Raw genomic sequence first — 22,179 nt, 5'->3', positions numbered from 1 at the left:
TAATGCTCTTTTTCCTTTTTTATTCAGCATTATCCAAGATGGAAAGCTTCCCTAGCTGTCACAGACTGATTTTACTACTTATTATTTGTAAGTATAAAACTAATTGAAGTAGGAGAAAAACAGAGTGTACGTCACGCACGTGGGTTATGCCACATTTTACGCTTGATTAGATCTTTACTTCTATAGACAGTCTTCTGAAAGTATGCACTAAGGCAACAACCCTGCCATAGCGATAACGTAAATATATTGTTTGGCTTTAATGATTGAGTGCTGTCTGTTGAGTGATGTTATTTATTGCAGTATTGACACAAAGACAGACAACCAATAAGGCAGGCATTATTATAGACAGAATGACAGACATGCACTCAGACAGACAGACATACACTCAGATAGACAGACGGACGGATAGACAGAAAGACAGACGTTTAATGTCGTAAACATGTCATTAACAGTTTCAGAAATATATATGTTGTCCAGTCATTTAGAAAGAAAATGTGCACATTGGGTTAAAATTTTGAAACTTTGTATACATGCAGAAAATGTAAGTATAAGGTTCAGAAGCCACGCTAGATTCATTCAAAATGGCCGCCACGCTTCAAATGGCCGCCATAACAATATCTATACTTCAAAATAATTGTGGTAGGTACCGATCCCTTAACAAATGCATTGTTAAGCGGTTTTAAATGACTATAACGATATAGAAAGTGACCTTTTTCAACATCCATACAAACCTTTTGTTGCCGTGGAAACCATGATTTTATTGAAAACGATATAGAGAGAGGAAACTGATACTTAAAAACGTTGATGCTTATTACAAAGACATGTTTGAAAATCACACCATTTAATGTGTGTTTTGTTTTCTTTATCTAATTGTGTGTGACCTGTGTATAAACATGACAAAGAAATCCAAGCTGGCGTTCAAGATAGCTGTTATCAATATCTATTTGAGTTGTTCTTCATGAAAAATAAACCCAGCACACATGTTATAAGATAGGGATTAATATTTCAATGTGTATTGCTCATGTTTCAAATGATTCCTAAATCAACATGTTGCATTCACTTTCTCAAGGTCAATGACAAGGCCATTTCAAGGTTGAAGTACAAAATGCCGAAAAATAATGACATTTTCTATTATGTTTTAGTATCTGTTATGTAAATTAATCTGTATCAAGCATGTGATGACATAATTGTAAATTGGATATGTGTATACTACAGACTTCTATTTATGGAATCGTTAACTAATTTAGTAAACTACTAGGGTTATGGTTAGGGAGGGGACTCACTAAAGAAATATAAAATATGGCCACTTATCTAATACGGCCACCACAGGGAATCGAGCAGCAGGCTGCACGTGGGTTTGGTTGCTGGGAATGGGCTTAATTTTTGCAAAATTGTTTCGCTATCTTGGAAAAATGGTTGTCGAATTGAAGTTCGTCTCGGCTAAATTAACTACAAGAAGGGTTTGGTTGGCTCTGAATGGGCTTTATGGTTGCCAAATATGTGGTCTCTTTAGCTCTAAGTAAGTTTAAGTAGAGCAGCACATGCGTTTGTGTGGCTCTAAATGGTTTGTGGTTGCCAACATGTGTTCTATTTGTTCCGGGCATGCTTAATTACAGCTGCATATGAGATTCTTTGGCTTTGAATGGGCTGTATGGGTGCAGCGATGTTGTCCATTTAGCACTGAGCAAGCTTACATAAAGGTTCATAGGTTTGTCTGCCTTTTAATGTGATTCATGGTTGCCAACAGAAGGCCTGATTTTCAGTGAATGGGCTTATTAAAATTGCACATGTGTTTGCTTGGCTCTGAATAGGCTTTATGGTTGTCAAGAGATGGTCAAATCGGCACTACGTATACTTAATCATACCTACACATGGGTTAGTGAGTGGCGGAATTAGAAACTTACATGCTATTGTTGGCTCTAAATGAGAATATGGTTGCCAAACTGGCATATTTGGCACAAATAAGAATTCGTTAGAGCTACACACTAGTTGGTTTGGATCTAGATGACCATCATGGTTTCCAAATGCGGTCTTTTCGCATTGCGTATACTAAATTAAAACTACACATGGCTTTAAATGACTCTAGATGGACTTCATAGTGTATTTGTTACTGGGAAGGCTTATTAGAGCTTAATTTGTTTGCTCTGAATGGGGTTCATGATTTTGCCAAAGTGTAACCTGTTTGGCCCTGATTTAGGCTTAATAAGAGCTGCCAATGGGCTTGTTTTTCTACAAATGGGCTTAGTGCTTGCCAAAATATGGCCAGTATGGTACTGAGGAGGCTTAATACAGGAGGCCTGTTTGGCGTTGGATGCGCTTAATTAATGAAGGACTTGACTTACAATTAAATATACCCCCTCTTAGGTTGATTATTTATGAATTTGCTTCACTGTAGTCACAATAAGAGTTGTCAGTCACTTGAAAACATTGTGTTTAAACCGTCTGTGGCTAAAAATTCTGATTGTGATGCTGCTTTAGTGTGTGCTTCATACATGATGACCTAAAGCGTAGCTGCATTTGTGTTTATTTGGAACTGTTTTGGATGTAGAAGAACCCTTCTATGGTACATTTGACACTAGATGAGCGTTTTGGCTGCAGAATTTGGCTTCAGTGGGCACATATCCTATACAAAATTTAATTACACTAAATGGTCTCAAATGTAGCATAACTATCGTTTACTATCGTAATGACACATTACAAAGAAAAAGGATAATTGACTAGGTTCCCAGTTTATACGGAGATTTGAGTAAGCAACAAAACTAAATAACGGCAAGAAAGATAGTAAATGTTTGCATGTTTTTGTTTGTTTTTCGACATTTCAATGCTTTAGCCATGACATTGAAAAAGGACAGTTATTTTTACTTGAGGCACAGTGTAAAAAATTCACAAAATTTGATTCACACTAGCACAATATACCATATGACCCTCACAACAATAGTGCTCAATTTTTCGACTATCTTTGGCATGCTGTAATGCTCTGAAATGTAAACTTTTTAAAAAAAACCTAAAAACACTACCTTGGAATTATTTTAAAAGAATGGGCATACACTGTTCAATAATGTCGCCGGTATTTGACACAAAATGAAAATAGGTAATTTTATAATGAAGAAAATTGTTCGGTAATAATCAAATGTTGGCGTAATTTTTACTATCCTGAACTTGAAAAGACCGTAACCTTGACCTTCAAAGGATTGATGTTGTATTTCAATTTAAAGTACATTAAGGGAGATGTAATATTCATGTTGATATTTATCTATTGTATAAAATTTAAAAAGTATCATATTCCAACATTATATTTTCACTGAAGTGTAATTCTATGGCGACTGTTTTGGATGCCACCCTAAATATTTTGGTCCTTATCACAAAAAGTAAATTACGTCTTTAATAATGCATTTACTGAGGTCATGTTTTTACCATATCAGTTAATTGTTTGTGTGCGTCGCTTATATTTTCATTGTATTCCTTTAGGCTCTACGTTAGTTACAGGAGGTAAGCATATGGCTTTTGTTGCTGTAGTCTTTGTAGACGTGTGCTTCATTAACACCAACTAAACTCTAATTCCACGTATATTATATGGCAACCGTACCTCAATGCCACACCCTCGTCGTGTTGATGTTCACACATCTTGCATCAAGCTCTTGAATGCTTCTTTTTAACATGCTGCCTAATTGCTAAATTTGTCGACAACGCAGATAACATTGTGCAAAGGTATGTTTACATGATCAGAAAGAACATTTACATTTTATTTTTGACAACTTACGCTGCAATGTTAAAAATACTTTTTTAAAGCTTAGATGTTGTTTCCCTTGCACTGTGTGCGTAGATGTAATAGAAGTAGGCAAGATGTTAGTGGTGATAGAATTGAGCGTATTGTTAGAGGTTATAGATCGAGGAATAGTGTTAGTAGTGATAGAATTGAGCGTATTGTTAGATGCTATAGAACGAGGAATAGTGTTAGTGGTGATAGAATTGAGCGTATTGTTAGATGCTATAGAACGAGGAATAGTGTTAGTGGTGATAGAATTGAGCGTATTGTTAGATGCTATAGAACGAGGAATAGTGTTAGTGGTGATAGAATTGAGCGTATTGTTAGAGGCTATAGAACGAGGAATAGTGTTAGTGGTGATAGAATTGAGCGTATTGTTAGAGGCTATAGAACAGGGAATAGTGTTAGTGGTGATAGAATTGAGCGTATTGTTAGAGGCTATAGAACGAGGAATAGTGTTAATGGTGATAGCATTGAGCGTATTTTTAGAGGCTTTAGAACGAGGAATAGTGTTAATGGTGATAGAATTGAGCGTATTGTTAGATGCTATAGAACGAAGAATAGTGTTAGTGGTGATATAATTCAGCGTATTGTTAGATGCTATAGAACGAGGAATAGTGTTAGTGGTGATATAATTGAGCGTATTGTTAGATGTTATAGAACGAGCAATAGTGTAAGTGGTGATAGAATTGAGCGTATTGTTAGATGTTATAGAACGAGGAATAGTGTTAGTGGTGATATAATTGAGCGTATTGTTAGATGTTATAGAACGGGAAATAGTGTAAGTGGTGATATAATTGAGCGTATTGTTAGATGCTATAGAACGAGAAATAGTGTAAGTGGTGATATAATTGAGCGTATTGTTAGATGTTATAGAACGAGGAATAGTGTAAGTGGTGATATAATTGAGCGTATTGTTAGATGCTATAGAACGAGGAATAGTGTTAGTGGTGATAGAATTGAGCGTATTGTTAGATGTTATAGAACGATGAATAGTGTAAGTGGTGATAGAATTGAGCGTATTGTTAGATGTTATAGATCGAGGAATAGTGTTAGTGGTGATAGAATTGAGCGTATTGTTAGAGGCTGTAGAACAAGGAATAGTGTTAGTGGTGATAGAATTGAGCGTATTGTTAGATGTTATAGAACGATGAATAGTGTAAGTGGTGATAGAATTGAGCGTATTGTTAGATGTTATAGATCGAGGAATAGTGTTAGTGGTGATAGAATTGAGCGTATTGTTAGAGGCTGTAGAACGAGGAATAGTATTAGTGGCTATATTACTAAGCGGTAAGTAAGTGGCAAATAAAACAATCATAATGCTGTTGGCGTTATAACCAAGCCTGATTTTAGCGGTTATAAATCTAAGCGTAATGCTAGTGGCTGTATAATAAGACGTAATGCTAGTGGATATATAACTAAGCGTAATGTTAGTGGCGGTATAATAAGGCGTAATGCTAGTGGATATATAACTAAGCGTAATGTTAGTGGCGGTATAACTAAGCGAAATGTAAGTGGCGATATAACTAAGCGTAACGTTAGTGGCGGTATAACTAAGCGTAATGTTAGTGGCGATATAACTAAGCGTAATGCTAGTGGCGGTATAACTAAGCGGTATGTAAGTGGCAAAAAATCAATCATAATGCTGTTGGCGTTATAACTAAGCCTGATTTTAGCGGTTATAAATCTAAGCGTAATGCTAGTTGCGGTATAATAAGGCGTTATGCTAGTGGATATATAACTAAGCGTAATGTTAGTGGCGGTATAACTAAGCGAAATGCAAGTGGCGGTATAATTAAGCGTAATTCTAGTGGCGGTATAACTATGCGAAATATAAGTGGCGATATAATTATGCGAAATGTAAGTGGCGGTGTAACTAAGCGTTATGCTAGTGGCGATATAACTCAGCGTAACGTTAGTGGCGATATAACTAAGCATAATGTAAGTAGCGGTATAATTTAACGTAATGCTAGTGGCGGTATAACTACGCGAAATGTAAGTAGCGATATAACTTAGCGAAATGTAACGGGCGATATAACTTAGCGTAATGTTAGTGGCGATTTAACTAAGCGTAATGTAAGTGGCGGTATTACTAAGCGTAATGTTAGTGGCGGTATAACTAAGCGTAATGTTAGTGGCGGTATAACTAAGCGAAATGTAAGTGGTGGTATAACTAAGCATAATGTTAGTGGCGGTATACCTAAGCGAAATGTAAGTGGCGGTATAACTTAGCGAAATGTAAGTGGTGGTATAACTAAGCATAATGTTAGTGGATATATAACTAAGCGTTATGCTAGTGCAGTAGTGGATATATAACTAAGCGTAACGTTAGTGACGATATAAGTAAGCGTAATGTAAGTGGTGGTATAACTTAGCGTTATGCTAGTGGCGGTATAACTAAGGATAATGTAAGTGGCGATAAAACTTAGCGTAATATTAGTGGCGGTATGACTTAGCGTGATGTTCTGGCGGTATAACTTAGCGTAATGCTAGTGGCGATATAACTAAGCTTAATGCTTATGGTGGTATAACTAAGCGTAACGTTAGTGGCGGTATAACTAAGCGTAATGATAATGGTGGTATAACTAAGCGCAATGCTAGTGGCGATATAACTAAGGGTAATGTTAGTGGCGTTAGAACTAAGCGTAATGCTAGTGGCGGTATACCTAAGCGTAATGTAAGTGACGGTATAACTAAGCGTTATTTTAGTGGCGATATAACTAAGTGTAATGTTAGTGGCGATATAACTTAGCATACTATTAGTGGCAAATAACTAAGCATGATATAAGTTGCGACCCAGTTGATAACAAATGTCAAAAGAAGTTGACATAGGTTTTGATAAATTGGCATCGGAAAGACACTTCATCGAAGCTTACTGTTTAATCGTTCGTCCACGCGTTTGTAATTACAGGATGCATTCTATAGATAACATAAGTAACCTTTAGTTAGATTTTTATTATAAGAGATGATATCTTATTTCAGAGTTGGAACTGTCAAGCCCAAGTAACGGTAGCGTCATAGAAATCTGCGAGACAACGGAAATAAAGGAAGTGATTGCAAACCTTTCTGCGAGCTTCGATGCATGGACTACCGGTTTCGTGTTCAACCTCACCGACACGGTAATATTTATTTTAAATCGGAATTTTCGAGCAGAGCAAAATGCCAAACATTCATTACAGGAGAGGCAATCAATGCAACAATAACATCATCATTACCCATATATCATAATGTGATACGTTAATATAGGGGTTGCCGAATTGGCATAAAAATTCACACTTGGTTAAAACCAGTTTTGGAGCGAATAACTCCACACTTTTCAATGACTACTTTAGTGTTAAACATATAAAATGTATCTTTCCAGATGAACAAATTTACAACAGAAAACGACACAATTATTGTTGTTTCGGATTTAGACGTTGACGTTGAAACACCCGGAACTTCCTACGTACTTGTAATCGAGTAAGTTATCTAAAAACAAACGTGTATTAAGCCGTTTTCTAAATAAAATGTAGCTGACTAGCCTGAGTATAATTTTATTTTATTTCGGGTTTGAAGAAAACTTATGTTTCAGTTGTAACATTACCTTTTATGCTGTAATGTATCTTTTGATTTCCTCGCTAGCAAGCCTTTAAGACTAAACTGTAAAGTGTATCTTATTTGACTATTTTGTTTTGTAGACTTTCGCATCCAAACAGTCCCCAAACAGTTTCTACTACAATCACCATAAGTGTGGAGGATGATAATGACAATGCACCTGAATTTGGCAGTCACAACTACACGTTCAACATAAGCGAAAAGTCTACAGGTAAAAGTTAAAAAGTGTTTTTGATTAAAGACAAAATGAAAATTACTTGGATCAAGGTCAAACAGGCACCACACAAGAGACACAAGGCTACAGAACAAACCAAGATATACAAAAAGACACAAAACAAAAAAAACACAAGGCTACAAAATACAACACTTTACACACACAGACACAAAATAAGATACAACAGACTAAAAGACACATTACTTTATACAAAAGAAACCAAACTAGAGACACAAGGCTACAAAACAGACACAAAGCAAGAGACAAAAGGCTACAAAAACCAACACTCTACACAACAAGAGACACAAAGGCTACAAAAACCAACACTCTACACAACAAGAGACACAAGGCTACAAAAACCAACATTCTACACAACAAGAGACACAAGGCTACAAAAACCAACACTCTACACAACAAGAGACACAAGGCAACAAAAACCAACACTCTACACAACAAGAGACGCAAGGCTACAAAAACCAACACTCTACACAACAAGAGACACAAGGCTACAAAAACCAACACTCTACACAACACTCTACACAAGGCAACAAAAACCAACACTCTACACAACAAGAGACACAAAATGCTACAAAAACCAACACTCTACACAACAGGAAACGAAAGGCTACAAAAACCAACACTCTACACAACAAGAGACGCAAGGCCACAAAAACCAACACTCTACACAACAGGAGACGCAAGGCTACAAAAACCAACACTCTACACAACAAGAGACACAAGGCTACAAAAACCAACACTCTACACAACAAGAGACACAAGGCTACAAAAACCAACCCTCTACACAACAAGAGATGCAAGGCTACAAAAACCAACCCTCTACACAACAAGAGACGCAAGGCTAAAAAAACCAACACTCTACACAACAGGAGACGCAAGGCTACAAAAACCAACACTCTACACAACAAGAGATGAAAGGCTACAAAAACCAACCCTCTACACAACAAGAGACGCAAGGCTACACAAACCAACACTCTACCCAACAAGAGACGCAAGGCTACAAAAACCAACCCTCTACACAACAAGAGACGCAAGGCTACAAAAACCAACACTCTACACAAAAAACCAACACTCTACACAACAGGAGACGCAAGGCTACAAAAACCAACACTCTACACAACAGGAGACGCAAGGCTACAAAAAAAAACCTCTACAACACAAGAGACGCAAGGCTACAAAAACCAACACTCTACACAACAAGAGACGCAAGGCTACAAAAACCAACCCTCTACACAACAAGAGACACAAGGCTATAAAAACCAACCCTCTACACAACAAGAGACGCGAGGCTACAAAAACCAACCCTCTACACAACAAGAGATGCAAGGCTACAAAAACCAACCCTCTACACAACAAGAGACGCAGGGCTACAAAAACCAACCCTCTACACAACAAGAGACGCAGGGCTACAAAAACCAACCCTCTACACAACAAGAGACGAAAGGCTACAAAAACCAACCCTCTACACAACAAGAGACGCAAGGCTACAAAAACCAACGCTCTACACAACAAGAGACACAAGGCTACAAAAACCAACACTCTACACAACAAGAGACGAAAGGCTACAAAAACCAACACTCTACACAACAAGAGACACAAGGCTACAAAAACCAACACTCTACACAACAGGAGACGCAAGGCTACAAAAACCAACCCTCTACACAACAAGAGACGCAAGGCTACAAAAACCAACCCTCTACACAACAAGAGACGCAAGGCTACAAAAACCAACACTCTACACAACAAGAGACGCAAGGCTACAAAAACATACCCTCTACACAACAAGAGACGCAAGGCTACAAAAATCAACCCTCTACACAACAAGAGACGCAAGGCTACAAAAACCAACACTCTACACAACAAGAGACGCAAGGCTACAAAAACCAACACTCTACACAACAAGAGACGCAAGGCTACAAAAACCAACACTCTACACAACAAGAGACGCAAGGCTACAAAAACCAACACTCTACACAACAAGAGACGCAAGGCTACAAAAACCAACACTCTACACAACAAGAGACGCAAGGCTAAAAAAACCAACACTCTACACAACAAGAGACGCAAGGCTACAAAAACCAACACTCTACACAATAAGAGACGCAAGGTTACAAAAACCAACCCTCTACACAACAAGAGACACAAGGCTACAAAAACCAACACTCTACACAACAAGAGACACAAGGCTACAAAAACCAACACTCTACACAACAAGAGAGGCAAGGCTACAAAAACCAACACTCTACACAACAAGAGACGCAAGGCTACAAAAACCAACACTCTACACAACAAGAGACGCAAGGTTACAAAAACCAACGCTTTACACAAGCAGACACAAAACAAGTGACACAAGGTTACAAGACTTAACCCTACACAAATTTAAAATGGTTTCGAATGGTCAATGAAAGAAGAGTTTGGGGCTGACTATTAGTTTTAAGTTTCTTGGAAACGCTCTCTTGTACAACAGTTATAAAAAATGGGCATTTTTCTGATACCTGTATTTCCATTATGTGTCATATGAAGTATTTGTGCATCAACGTATTGTACTTATTATTCTCTGTGACAATTGAGCACTGAAGTATCATGAAAAATGTTATTACTGTCATTTGCAGAACAATGGTTGTTTAATGCTTCAAAGAATCAAAAACGTTGTATTATTTCAGCATCACCTGTCATTGGAACAATATCTGCTACGGACAAAGACAGCACGTCACAAAACAACATGATCGCAAACTACACAGTCATTGGTACGTTTACCGTAACAACCACCGTAATACATTCTACAATCGTCAGCAACTCCGGTTTACACTACATTGAGTATGTAAATGCTCGTCACTTCTGCAGCTACCGCCTAAACGACCACAACTGGCCTTTTCATCAATTATACCTCTTATCCTATGTATTAATACGAGTATTACATTATTTATTTACACTATGTTCAGTTCTTTCTGTGACTTTCTACACTTTCCACCACAACAAAGCGTTATTGTGTACGTAGGGCACCGACGATTCTTTTGTACATTATTCTGTCAGGTCGTAACAACGTCAAACGGCTAGACAGTGCAAAGATTGTGCGTGTTAAAGTTAACTGAAAAGCTAATTTACTGTCAAGGTTTAAGAATCAAGAAGAGAGACGTACTTTTATAAAAAAAATCTTGTAAAAATTCATTAAGAAATAACAATAAATAATTACAGATGGAAAATCAATGCACTCTTTATTTCTTAGTTCACACAAGTTTGACTTTGATTTCTTAAGATGCTTGAACTTTTGCATTGGGGCTAGTAAGCGGTTATGATATTATTTCTGTATTTGTAATACGGAATCCGGTGTAGATCACCATTTATCTTCTTAATGAAATTCAAATGGCAATAGCATTTTATGAGAACATCTTTTATGACTTTTGATATGTACAAAAATTACAATGGGCTGATTTAATACAAAAGTCAAGTATCCTTATACAGCCACAGCACATGCATGCGTCTTAATACCATAACAACTGATAGCGAAGTTAAGACTTCTGTAGAATAACCCCAAATATCAATTAATTAATATTATAATGCTATTAATTAGGTGATTTCAAATTGGCCTAGTTATTTGTCCAAAGTAAGCTGTATTTGCCTGAGCCTGATAGGGCGAAAACTTCTGCTGACCGAGGACAAATAACTGGGCCAATATGAAATCACCTAATTAATAAATATTTTATTAATTAACTATTACCATTTTGGTTAAAAACATTCTTATAACTTTCCTTTAGTTCACATTGAAGCCAAATGTATCCCTTATCCATTCATGGTGCCAGTCTGCTTTTATAGACTTGACTTTGCTTATTCTGACATGCATCCTTAAAGTGACATTGTACATATTAATGAATAAAGCACTGTACATTGTAAGGAAGCATTCTTTTCGTCTTAATTTCGTAAATCGTTTGCTAGAACGTTAAATGTTTCAACTTCGTCGTCCATTTTGTTGGTGTACAAAATCATAATAGTCGTAAAATCCACCAACTGGTTAAATACAACTATAATATCAAACCGTACAAAGTGGTTCAATCATTCTATAGGTTCAAGTATTCCAAACAGAGTTATACGAAGCACAAAAGTTTCAAAACAGTCAGAAAACGGAAAACAAAATGGCTACCTTTAAAAATAATTTCCAGCGTATTTCTCATAATAGGCGAGTTTCGACAGCCAATGAAAATGGACGATTTCTAAAATCCTATATAAGGCGATTTTTGTAGCCAATCCAAACGAAGGAAACCCTTATTATGCGAGTTTTGTTGATATTGGCCGAGTTTGGTCGATATTGAGCGAGTTCTGGCATATATTGTCTTCGATTGTCTGGTATTGGTACAGCAATTGTCTCCGTATCTCGTCAAATACGTAATTGTTAATAAAATGTAATGTTACCAAAATGTACAAACTGAAATGAATGTACAAAATGCCCCTTGTGACCCTTGTTATTCAATCAAAAATCTCAAACTTTTGAATAACAAAGTTCGCACTTGTGAAAAGAAAATCTTACTCTACCCAATAGTGGTTGGCAACACATATCCGATTTCAAAAGGCTCAAGCGCAAGCTAATAAATTGAGCCTGTTTTCATTGATTACGATATAAGTTCTTCTTAGCAGAAGTACATCTGAGACTTTTGACCAGGAACGATCTTGCCAGAATTTATAATCGCCGATATCTCTGCGATTAAAGTAGCAAGTCAAACATGCTTCAATATTCTCTGTGTGCGTCCGTAACATTAATGCTTGAATTTTATTTGCACCACCAAATTGTGTTGCCCTATCAGAACAAAACACACTAACAATACAATATCCATGAAGCGTGTATAAATGTGAAAGAAAACATACAGTATATGTTATGCTTTCAATTCGAACTGATTGTATCGTTAAACATGAGAGCGAGAGAGCCCAATGCTTTAATGCCGACTTTCAGCGACTTTAACATAGTTTCTATAACCGAAATAGGAAACCTATTCTCCTTTGACATGTTCTGCCTGGCGAAACCATCTCTAAGTCTTTTGTAAACTACACAATCATGGATAATATGGATAATATAAAGATAAAATGAATAAGCGCTTAACTCCGATATCTTGCTGATCTCAAAGTACCATCGGTAAGAAGTATTCCCTGATGGTAAACAGTGGCATGGTAATTTTAATGCTGCACCATGAAATTTCACTCAAACGCTCAACACTTGCTGATGTCATCTCAGAAGGAATATAGCTGAAATGATCTAACAGCTTACACGAATCATTTTCTGACGCTAGCATAGTATAGAACGTTCTGGTCTGAATACAAACATAGACAGGAAAACTATCATCAGAATAGAACATTTGAGTATCAAATTACACACATAAATTGTCAGATACATATGGAACCAGTTTAAAAGCCATAACAGCTCCACATAGCTCTAATAGTATGATTCTTCTCAGGTGCAAGTTTGCTTTATTCTCAACAATAAACCCAACATGCGTGTGCCATTTTAACGTGTTATCTTTCACACATTTCACAGCAGATATTGAAATTAATCGAGTGATATAAAAATATAGGCAATACATCATAATTACGTCTAAAGATACGATTGACGTAGATTGTTTTACCATATAGAAAGAAACATTTCTTCAAATTTATTTAACATCGTTCATGGCGACTCGTATTTGAAATAATCATCTTTAAATGTTTTTATCATGACTTTAATGATTGCAAGCTATTTTACCTTTGTATGATAATAAAACTTAGACAGCATTTGAAGTAGAACTGACCTTTTATATATGTTTTTAAAGGAGCGGCCGAATTCAAAATATCTTCGGAGGGAGAGTTGAGTGTCTCATCCGGTACAACATTTGATTACACCACTACACCGAATTATACTTTCATTGTCATGGCAACTGATGGTGGGCTAGACGATATGGAAATGTCAACAAATGTGTCTGTCACTGTGAACATAGAAACAGGTATCAACAATTTGCTAATTACGTATCACTATTTCATATATTTTGAAAACTTATTAAAACCCAAACGATTTATGATTCAATTTGAATTATTGCTACAAAAGACGTAGTATACGACGTGCTCCTATGTAATGCACTCACGTCGAATATAGTTTACTTTAGGACAAAGGTAAAGCAAAATGAGTTGATACGGCATATACAACGATAACGTTGCAGTAAAAGTGTGTATAAAAATAAAATTGAAGTAATTTGAATGAATTAAAAAAATGATATAATGATAATATAAATCAGTCTTGCTTTATCATTTGATGGGAAATGTAATATTACTATTTGCATCAACTGCTTTTTTCAGAGCCAGAGTTTCAGACCCCTACCCAAGTAAAGATAATGGAAGATATTGATTCCGGTGTAAATGTGTCTAGATTAATGGCCACGGACGAGGATAAAAGTGGGGACCTGGTTTTTGCTCTTGTCAAAGAGGTTAGACACTGAATCTTGTATGTGGTCTTTAACACATGGTATACGTTGTTTCCTGTTTAATATAGCCAGCGTGGATTTTCCTTCATTACACATTGATCTTATTAACAAATGTTACTCCGCGTGCGTATAAACAAATTAATTGGCAAAGATACTATATAAATTGGCAAAATCCTAACAAGTCATTTGTTTAGTCAGTATTTTATACATTGAAACTGGAAATGACATCATGAAAATGTTACAAACTAATACATCATCCTACCGTAAATGACTTTTTCAAATAAAGCTTCGTTTAAAGCATGATGAGTATAATGAGATATTGTTGTTTTTATTGAAAATCATATTAGTATGCTTTCTTCTTGTAAACATAATTAACGCGATCTTATGTATTGTGGTTTTAAATTATTCCGGTTACTGCATATCTGCAATGCATAATTTGTGGTATTCCGCTTATCACTAGAGAAGATGAAAAAGGTACATCACCTTTGCTCGATTTTACTGGAAAAAATGTTATAAAATATTCTGACACTCGTTATTATTTTATACACAATGAATTAAACTGGTCCACTTAAAATGTTATAAGGCTCGCATACAAAATTCCTGTACTCATTGTGTTCTGTATGTTTAGTTTAAACATATTTATTTTACAACGATTGTGAAACAAGTTATTACAAGATTTTATTAATTACTCTTGTTGACACGATTTTACGCGAGAGTGTGGTCGTGTTGTGGGAGAAACCGGAGATCCCGGAGAAAACCAACTTGTTCGGCTGGGTGACCACATACCAAACTCAAGCCGGACAAAAACCTCTGTATAACGACATGTTACATGTATACTGACACATATATATTGTATGAAATGAATTCATTTAAAGTACTTATACATCTCAAGCTATACGCTGATGGTTTGTCCGAAACATTTTGTATCGAGGAAAAGAGGACATTTACCTAGCAATAGATTATACTCATAAATAAAAAAATAAATGAACTACATACGTATGATCATTGTGATAATTGTATATACATATTATAACAATATTTCGCTTAACGATCAGAACAAATTCTTTGTTCAATGTTACATTTATTTTGAATGATTAAATGCATTGATTGAGTTCATTTATTTTCATAAAAAAAAACTGAATAATGATTGTGTATGCCTCTTTTTATCATAATTATTGTAAAAATAGAGCCTGATATGTTCTGCCTTTACCGGGATAAACAATATTTAGAATATAACCTACATTGAGCCAATGGTATCGCACATTGGTCTTAAGGAAGTACAAAGTGTAACAGTAATGAATTGCATGTTATAGATATGACGTCCTCATTTTGTTCCTTGCCTTGCCAAGAAATGAAGTAACTCCACCAAAGGTCACTCAGTGGTTCATCAGGAGTGTATTGTGATCAAAATTGAACCTAGTTATCGAGATCTAACCATCAAATTCCACATAGCGAGCAAACTCCAACCCATTTGTCTTTTTATGGCTAGGTTCCAAAACAAAAGTTGGAAGGCTGATAGGCTAGTGCACTGACTGAAAGTGTAGCTTATATTTAAGAAATATGCTGAATGGCCAGTCCGAAGTGGTGTATTATATTCCTTATATTATACCGAACACATTTTAACCATTTAATAACTTTAAAGCGCATTTGATGTGTTTTATTCAATAAATCTAATAACGTTTACCTGTGAAAAATGTCCCTGTGAAACTGCAAGCAGCACTCACCGGTTTAATGTTGTAAGCGGTCCACACTATATGACGTCAGCGGTCCACATTATATTTTAGGCTAGGTCCGGACCGGCCAACAACATGATATGGACCGCTGACGTTATAAAACTGAATTTTTATTAAAAACATTGATATACCTACCGATCAACTTTATATACACAAAGAAAGGACATATTTATGTAGGGTGTAATATTCTAACTTATCTTACCCATATTCAATCGTTTGACAGGATTATCGGTTTGTAGTTGAGGATGGTGTTTTGAAAACGTCCACCAGCGTTAATTCTTCTTCTTTCGATGTTGATCTTGCCGATGTACTAGACAGCGTGGACTTAAGTTTCAAGTATTTACGTGTTGTTGTTTACTTCTTTTTCCTGATAATGTAATGACATAGAATCGAATGCATCAGTTCTGTTTAATCATTAAAGACAATAACATGAATTACTGTGAAAACATTTGTCATGGTGACTTAATTGTTTCTTTAGTTATATGCTTGTAATGATAAACAAATGCATAAGGTTTAGGCAATCGTGTGCAATAAAAAAAGTTTCCACTTGAAAAAGGAATGAAATCGACTGTTGTTTTACTGATTAAACAACCAATCAACAACTTTTTAAATGGAGACTTTAAAACATTCTTTTGCAGTGTCACAGACGGGAAATATTCAGACGAATTAACATTCAGTGTGAAAATACAAGACTTGAATGATAACTTGCCAGAGTTTAGTGAACCATCATATAATATTACAGTCTATGAAAAAGCGTCAACAGGTTTGTATGCTGGATTTAGCAATATATGTTCTATACTTTCTTCATGCCTGGTATATTCAAATGCATTTCGACTACCATGCTAACACGTGATACCAAACAGATTGATCCAGGTTTTAATTGTAATAATTTCTGTTGGTATCCTTACAACTTAGTGCTACTGAATGTAAAGTTCATATCCTATTACTGTGCATGTGTACTCTCGCATTTGAAAAGGCATATTCAACGAATGCAATAAAATCATATTATATTTTCAGACGATACGGTCCTCACGTTAAGTATTACGGACAAGGACCGAACCAGCGCTTTCAATAATATTTCTACCAGCATCCCAGATACAGCAGACGTTCCGTTCAAAATGGTTAATTTTGATGTAGTCGTAAAGTCCGGAGAGAGTCTGAATTACACAGAGAAAACCAACTACACGTTCAACGTTGTTGCAACAAGCGGCAGTGGCACTAGTCGCAATTCAGCAACGGCGGCAATTTCAGTGACAGTGGAATCAGGTAAGGGTTAACATTGTCTGTCTATATATGTATTTGAAACCTAGCGAGGATTAAGAGTAAAACATTACAAACGATACCAGAACAGTAATTATATTAACCGCGTTTCGTTTAAGAAAATAACCCTTTTCATAATTATTTAATTGAAGATATTATGATAAAACACATTTTCCTCTTATGACACGACGACGTTCGAAATTCAATGCATAAATAATCTTGTTTATGAATGAAACATTGTTTTTAGTTATTATTTAACACAAACCTATTGCTAGAAAGACTATGTTAGACGGAGATTGATACCCTCCTTTATTAAAAGCCAGTACTAGCGTTTATCATGTACCTATAAAATAGTGTTCAATTAAGGAAAGAATTGCCGAATTGGTATTATTATCGGGGTATGAACGCCATTGGGCTGGTCAAAGCGTGTGAAGTCCGAAGAATTCATTATTTCATTTAAGAATTGTTAAAAATACTTTATTTCATTTAAGAAAACCTTTCATTAAATGTGAATGTAATAATACTTCAATTGCCCATTTTCAGGGCCAGAGTTTCAGGCCCCTGCCCTAGTAGAGATAATGGAAAATATTGGTCCCGGTAAAAATGTATATACCTTAATGGCAACGGACAAGGATAGAAGTGGGGACCTGGTTTTTGCTCTTGTTACAGAGGTTAGACACTGAATCTTGTATGTGCTCTTTAACACATGTTATACTTTGTCTCCTGTTTTATATAGCCATCAAGCATGTTTTATGCATTACACATTGGTCTTATGTTAACAAATATTACTCGGCGTGTTTGTAAACAAATTAATTGGCAAAGATACTATAAAATTGGCAATATTCTAGCAAGTCATATGTTTATTTCTCACTTTGTTCTTATGTTAAACAATTATTTGACATCTAAGTAGAACAATTTGCATCTTAATCTTAGAGGAGAGCGCGGTATTATGTCTCGATTTCCTGAAAACATTTTTAAAAACAGTCAGTATTTTATATATTGAAACTAGAACTGCCATCAAGAACATGTCACAAACTAATACGTCATCCTACCGTAAATTACTTCACTATGCATTCTACTTGTAAACATAATTAAAGCGATCTGATGTATTGTGGTTTTAAATTTGTCTTGGTACTACATTTCTGTAATGCAAGTAGCCCGGAGGGCTTTGCTTTGTGGTTTTCCGCTTATCACTGGAGCAAATGAAAAAGGTAGGTCGCATTTGCTAGATTTTACTGGACAAACTTGAGATAAAATAATCTGAAACTCGTTATTATCTTATATACAAATGAATTCTACTCGTACACTTACTACGTTACTTTATGACGACACGTTACAAATCCTATATATCTTGTATGAAATGAATTCATTCATATTATTTACATATCTCAAGCTTTACGCTGATGGTTTGTCCCAATCATTTGGTATCGAGACAAAGTGCACAGTTACCAAATATTGACTATACCCCCTAATAAAAAATAAATAAACTACATACATATGATCATTGCGTTTAGTGAATGAACATATTATAACAATGTTTCGCATTACGTTCAGAACAAATTCCTTGTTCTGAGTCACATTTATTTCAAGAGATTTAATGCATTGATTGAGTTAATTTCCTTTCTTCAAAAACTGAAAACTGATTGAGTATGCCTTTTGTATCGTAATAATAATAAAAATTAGAGCCTTATATGTTCAACCATAACCGGGACTAAGAATATTTAGAATATAAGCTACATTCAGCCAATGGTAATGCACATTGGTCTTAAGGAAGAACTAAATGTAACAGTAATGAATTGCATGTTATAGATATGACGTCCTCATTTTGTTCCTTGCCTTGCCAAGAAATGAAGTAACTCCACCAAAGGTCACTCAGTGGTTCATCAGGAGTGTATTGTGATCAAAATTGAACCTAGTTATCGAGATCTAACCATAAAATTCCATCTAGCGAGCAAACTCCAACCCATTTGTCTTTTTAAGGCTAGCTTCCAAAACATTTGAAGTTGGAAGGCTGATAGGCAATTGCACTAACTGGGAGTTTCGCTTATATTCTAACTTATCTTACCTATAGTCTATCTTTCGACAGGACCATCGGTTTGTAGTTGAGGATGGTGTTTTGAAAACGTCAACCAGCGTAAATTCTTCTACTTTCGATGCTGATCCTCCCGTTGGGACAGACAGCCTAAAACTAAGTTTCAAGTATTTACGTGTTGTTGTTTACTTCTTTTCCTGAATATGTAAAGACATAGAATCGAATGCATCAGTTTTGTTTAATCATTAAAGACAATTAAATGAATTACTGTGAATCCATAAGTCATGGTGACTTAATTGTTTGTTATAATTAACAAATGCATAAGGTCAAGGCGATCGTGTATAATTTTGTTTGTTTGTTTTATTGCCTTGTTAACTTGAACAGAAAGTATTGACTAGATATAACCAATCGTTTTCACTTGATAAAGATATAAAATCGACTGTTATTTCTACTAATGGGACAACCAATCAACAACTTACTCTATAAATGGAGACTTTAAAACATTCTTTTACAGCGTAACGGACGGGAAATATTCAGACGAATTAACTTTTGATGTGGAAATACAGGATGTGAATGATAACTCACCAGAGTTTAGTGAACCATCATATAATATCACAGTCTATGAAAAAGCGTCAACAGGTTTGTATGCTGGATTTAGCAATATATGTTCTATACTTTCTTCATGCCTGGTATATTCAAATGCATTTCGACTACCATGCTAACACGTGATACCAAACAGATTGATCCAGGTTTTAATTGTAATAATTTCTGTTGATATCCTTACAACTTAGTGTTACTAAATGTAAAGTTCATATCCTATTACTGAGCATGTGTTCTCTCGCATTTGAAAAGGCATATTCAACGAGCGCAATAAAATCATACTATATTTTCAGGCGATACGGTCCTCACGTTAAGTATTACGGACAAGGACCGGACAAGCGCTTTCAATAATATTTTTAACGACATCCCAGATACAGATGTTCCGTTCAAAATGGTTAACTTTGATGTAGAAGTAAAGTCCGGAGAGAGTCTGAATTACACAGAGAAAACCAACTACACGTTTGACGTTGTTGCAACAAGCGGCAGTGGCACTAGTCGCAATTCAGCAACGGCGACAGTTTCAGTGGCAATAGAATCAGGTGAGGGTTAAAATTGTATATCATTCTATGTTTTTGAACCCTAGCAAGGAGTTAAACACAACAAACGATTCCAAAATAGTTATTATATTTACCGCGTTTCGTCTGAGAAAATATCCCTACACATAAACACATCTACGACGTCTTATGACTCGTCGACGGCCGAGTTTTAATGCATAAATAATCATTTCACAAATGAAACATTGTTTTTATTTATTTATTTATTTACCATAAACATACAGCTTGATAGACTATGTAAGACGGAGAATACTACCCTCCTTTATTAAACGCCAGTACTAGCGTTTGTTATGTACCTATAAAATAGTGCTCAATTAAGGAATGTATTGCAGAATTGATGTCAATATCGGAAAATGAACGCGAAAATGTGTGGAGTCCGAAGGATTCATTATTTCATTCAAGAATTGCCAAAAACATACTTCATGAGAAAAAACCTTTTTGTAATCCTTTCTTACCCATTTGTAAATAGAACGACTCGATTGTAACAGGAACATTTTATCAAATGACGTCACAATAACGCGGGAAAAGATCAACCACTCATTTCAAATCATTTTCAAACGTAAAATTGAAACACTTATGGCAACAGTACATTAATCATATCATAGATTAGCAGTTTCTAAAAGTTGATAAATATTTTTCGTGACCTGCTGACACAGTACAAACAATAACAAGAATTGCGATCCGAACATATCCGAAGATGTTGCATTCATTGGATGATTACCGCAATTGCCGAAGGACAATTCATTTAAGAAATGTAAGTTGAGGTGTATATATTTCAAATTGTTTAGAGCGTAACTGTCATTCGGTTATTATGACATATTTATTCAAAATACCAGTTTGCAATTGATTTACAGGTATTTGGATATTGGTTACATTCCTGTTGCATTAAATATCTAAATTATTTTAACACCCATTATTATAGGTACGACATATGAATGTAGTTGGTAACTAGTTTGTAGATATGAAACATAAATGTGATTGGTCACTGGTTTGCAATTAGTTGCTGATTATTGCCAATCATTTCCTATCGAGTTGACATCCATTTCAAAAACAAGCCTTTAAATATCTGTATAGATCGGGTAACAAATAGGCAACACTCGGAACCCAGTTGCAATGCCGATAGGTAAACAGTTGTCGAGTCAATAATGTTATAACGATCGGGGCTTTAGTCGACCGTGGTTGTCATAAAAGGCACTTTGTTAGGTTGCCAGGAGTCGGCAATCGGTCGTGGGGCTAAATGACAGAACCATTTCACAAACAAATCAACTACAAAATAAAAAGTTTTCACGTTTCACGGTTAATGAATACAACTACGAATGAAAATAACCGCCGAATTAAAACTTGTATTTGACTCAAAACTGCTTACGAAATAATATCGTGATATAATTGTTTGTTTATCATTCTTGATGGCTGACTTCCTATGTTCAATCCTACACACACTGAAATTTGAATATTCCATTTTAAATCTTTGGTGTTCGAGACAGCAATGACAGAAAAGTCAATATGTATTCGTATAAACACGTCTTTAAAGTTGAAAAGCGAAAAGTTGACATATATTTTTGTATATGAAATTGTGACCTCGTCAACCAAACTGAGACATTCGTTGGATGACGTCATTGAAAAATCATATTAGTTCATGTGATCAAACTGACGAAGACAAAATCAATAGGAATTGGATAGAATTTATGGGTATGTTTATAAACGTATTTTAGAAACTTATATTGCACAATATAAGACAGTCTGCTACACAAAATATACAAATGTCACTTTATAGTTAAGAAATAGTTCACACCACTTGGTGTTTTTTGGCATAATAAGGACCTGTCAGTCAGCCCCCGAGGGTGTATAAAGCCTCGGCCCATTCACCTTTAGGAGCTGACTGCCCGCCCGGTCGTAATAATGCCCGAAGTGTTGTGTTACATTTCTTATAATATGCTGCCCACTTTATATATTACTATTTACTTTTTTAAA

General features: G+C 35.6%; 1 protein-coding gene across 3 annotated transcripts in view; it reads left to right on the top strand.

Moving 5' to 3' along the window:
* LOC128211731 (protocadherin Fat 4-like) overlaps nt 1-22,179 on the top strand; it is a 44,288-nt gene that overhangs the window by 3,910 nt on the left and 18,199 nt on the right. For 2 of the 3 annotated variants that reach the window (XM_052916761.1, XM_052916762.1), the window contains exons 2-16: nt 28-87; nt 3,469-3,489; nt 6,749-6,885; nt 7,128-7,225; nt 7,444-7,571; nt 10,256-10,339; nt 13,385-13,555; nt 13,905-14,032; nt 15,986-16,098; nt 16,401-16,525; nt 16,780-17,028; nt 17,566-17,693; nt 19,109-19,221; nt 19,569-19,693; nt 19,948-20,193. In XM_052916761.1, the coding sequence (XP_052772721.1) occupies nt 39-87; nt 3,469-3,489; nt 6,749-6,885; nt 7,128-7,225; nt 7,444-7,571; nt 10,256-10,339; nt 13,385-13,555; nt 13,905-14,032; nt 15,986-16,098; nt 16,401-16,525; nt 16,780-17,028; nt 17,566-17,693; nt 19,109-19,221; nt 19,569-19,693; nt 19,948-20,193 (1,915 nt within the window). In that variant the 5' untranslated portion in view covers nt 28-38. The remainder of the gene's footprint in view (nt 1-27; nt 88-3,468; nt 3,490-6,748; nt 6,886-7,127; nt 7,226-7,443; nt 7,572-10,255; nt 10,340-13,384; nt 13,556-13,904; nt 14,033-15,985; nt 16,099-16,400; nt 16,526-16,779; nt 17,029-17,565; nt 17,694-19,108; nt 19,222-19,568; nt 19,694-19,947; nt 20,194-22,179) is intronic. The other variant, XM_052916763.1, reaches the window with a different exon arrangement.

The sequence above is a fragment of the Mya arenaria genome, chromosome 12 (genome assembly GCF_026914265.1).
Source record: "Mya arenaria isolate MELC-2E11 chromosome 12, ASM2691426v1".
NCBI lineage: Eukaryota > Metazoa > Mollusca > Bivalvia > Myida > Myidae > Mya > Mya arenaria.
The sequence above is the reverse complement of the archived record's forward strand: the minus strand, read 5'-3'. Positions and strand labels throughout refer to the sequence as shown.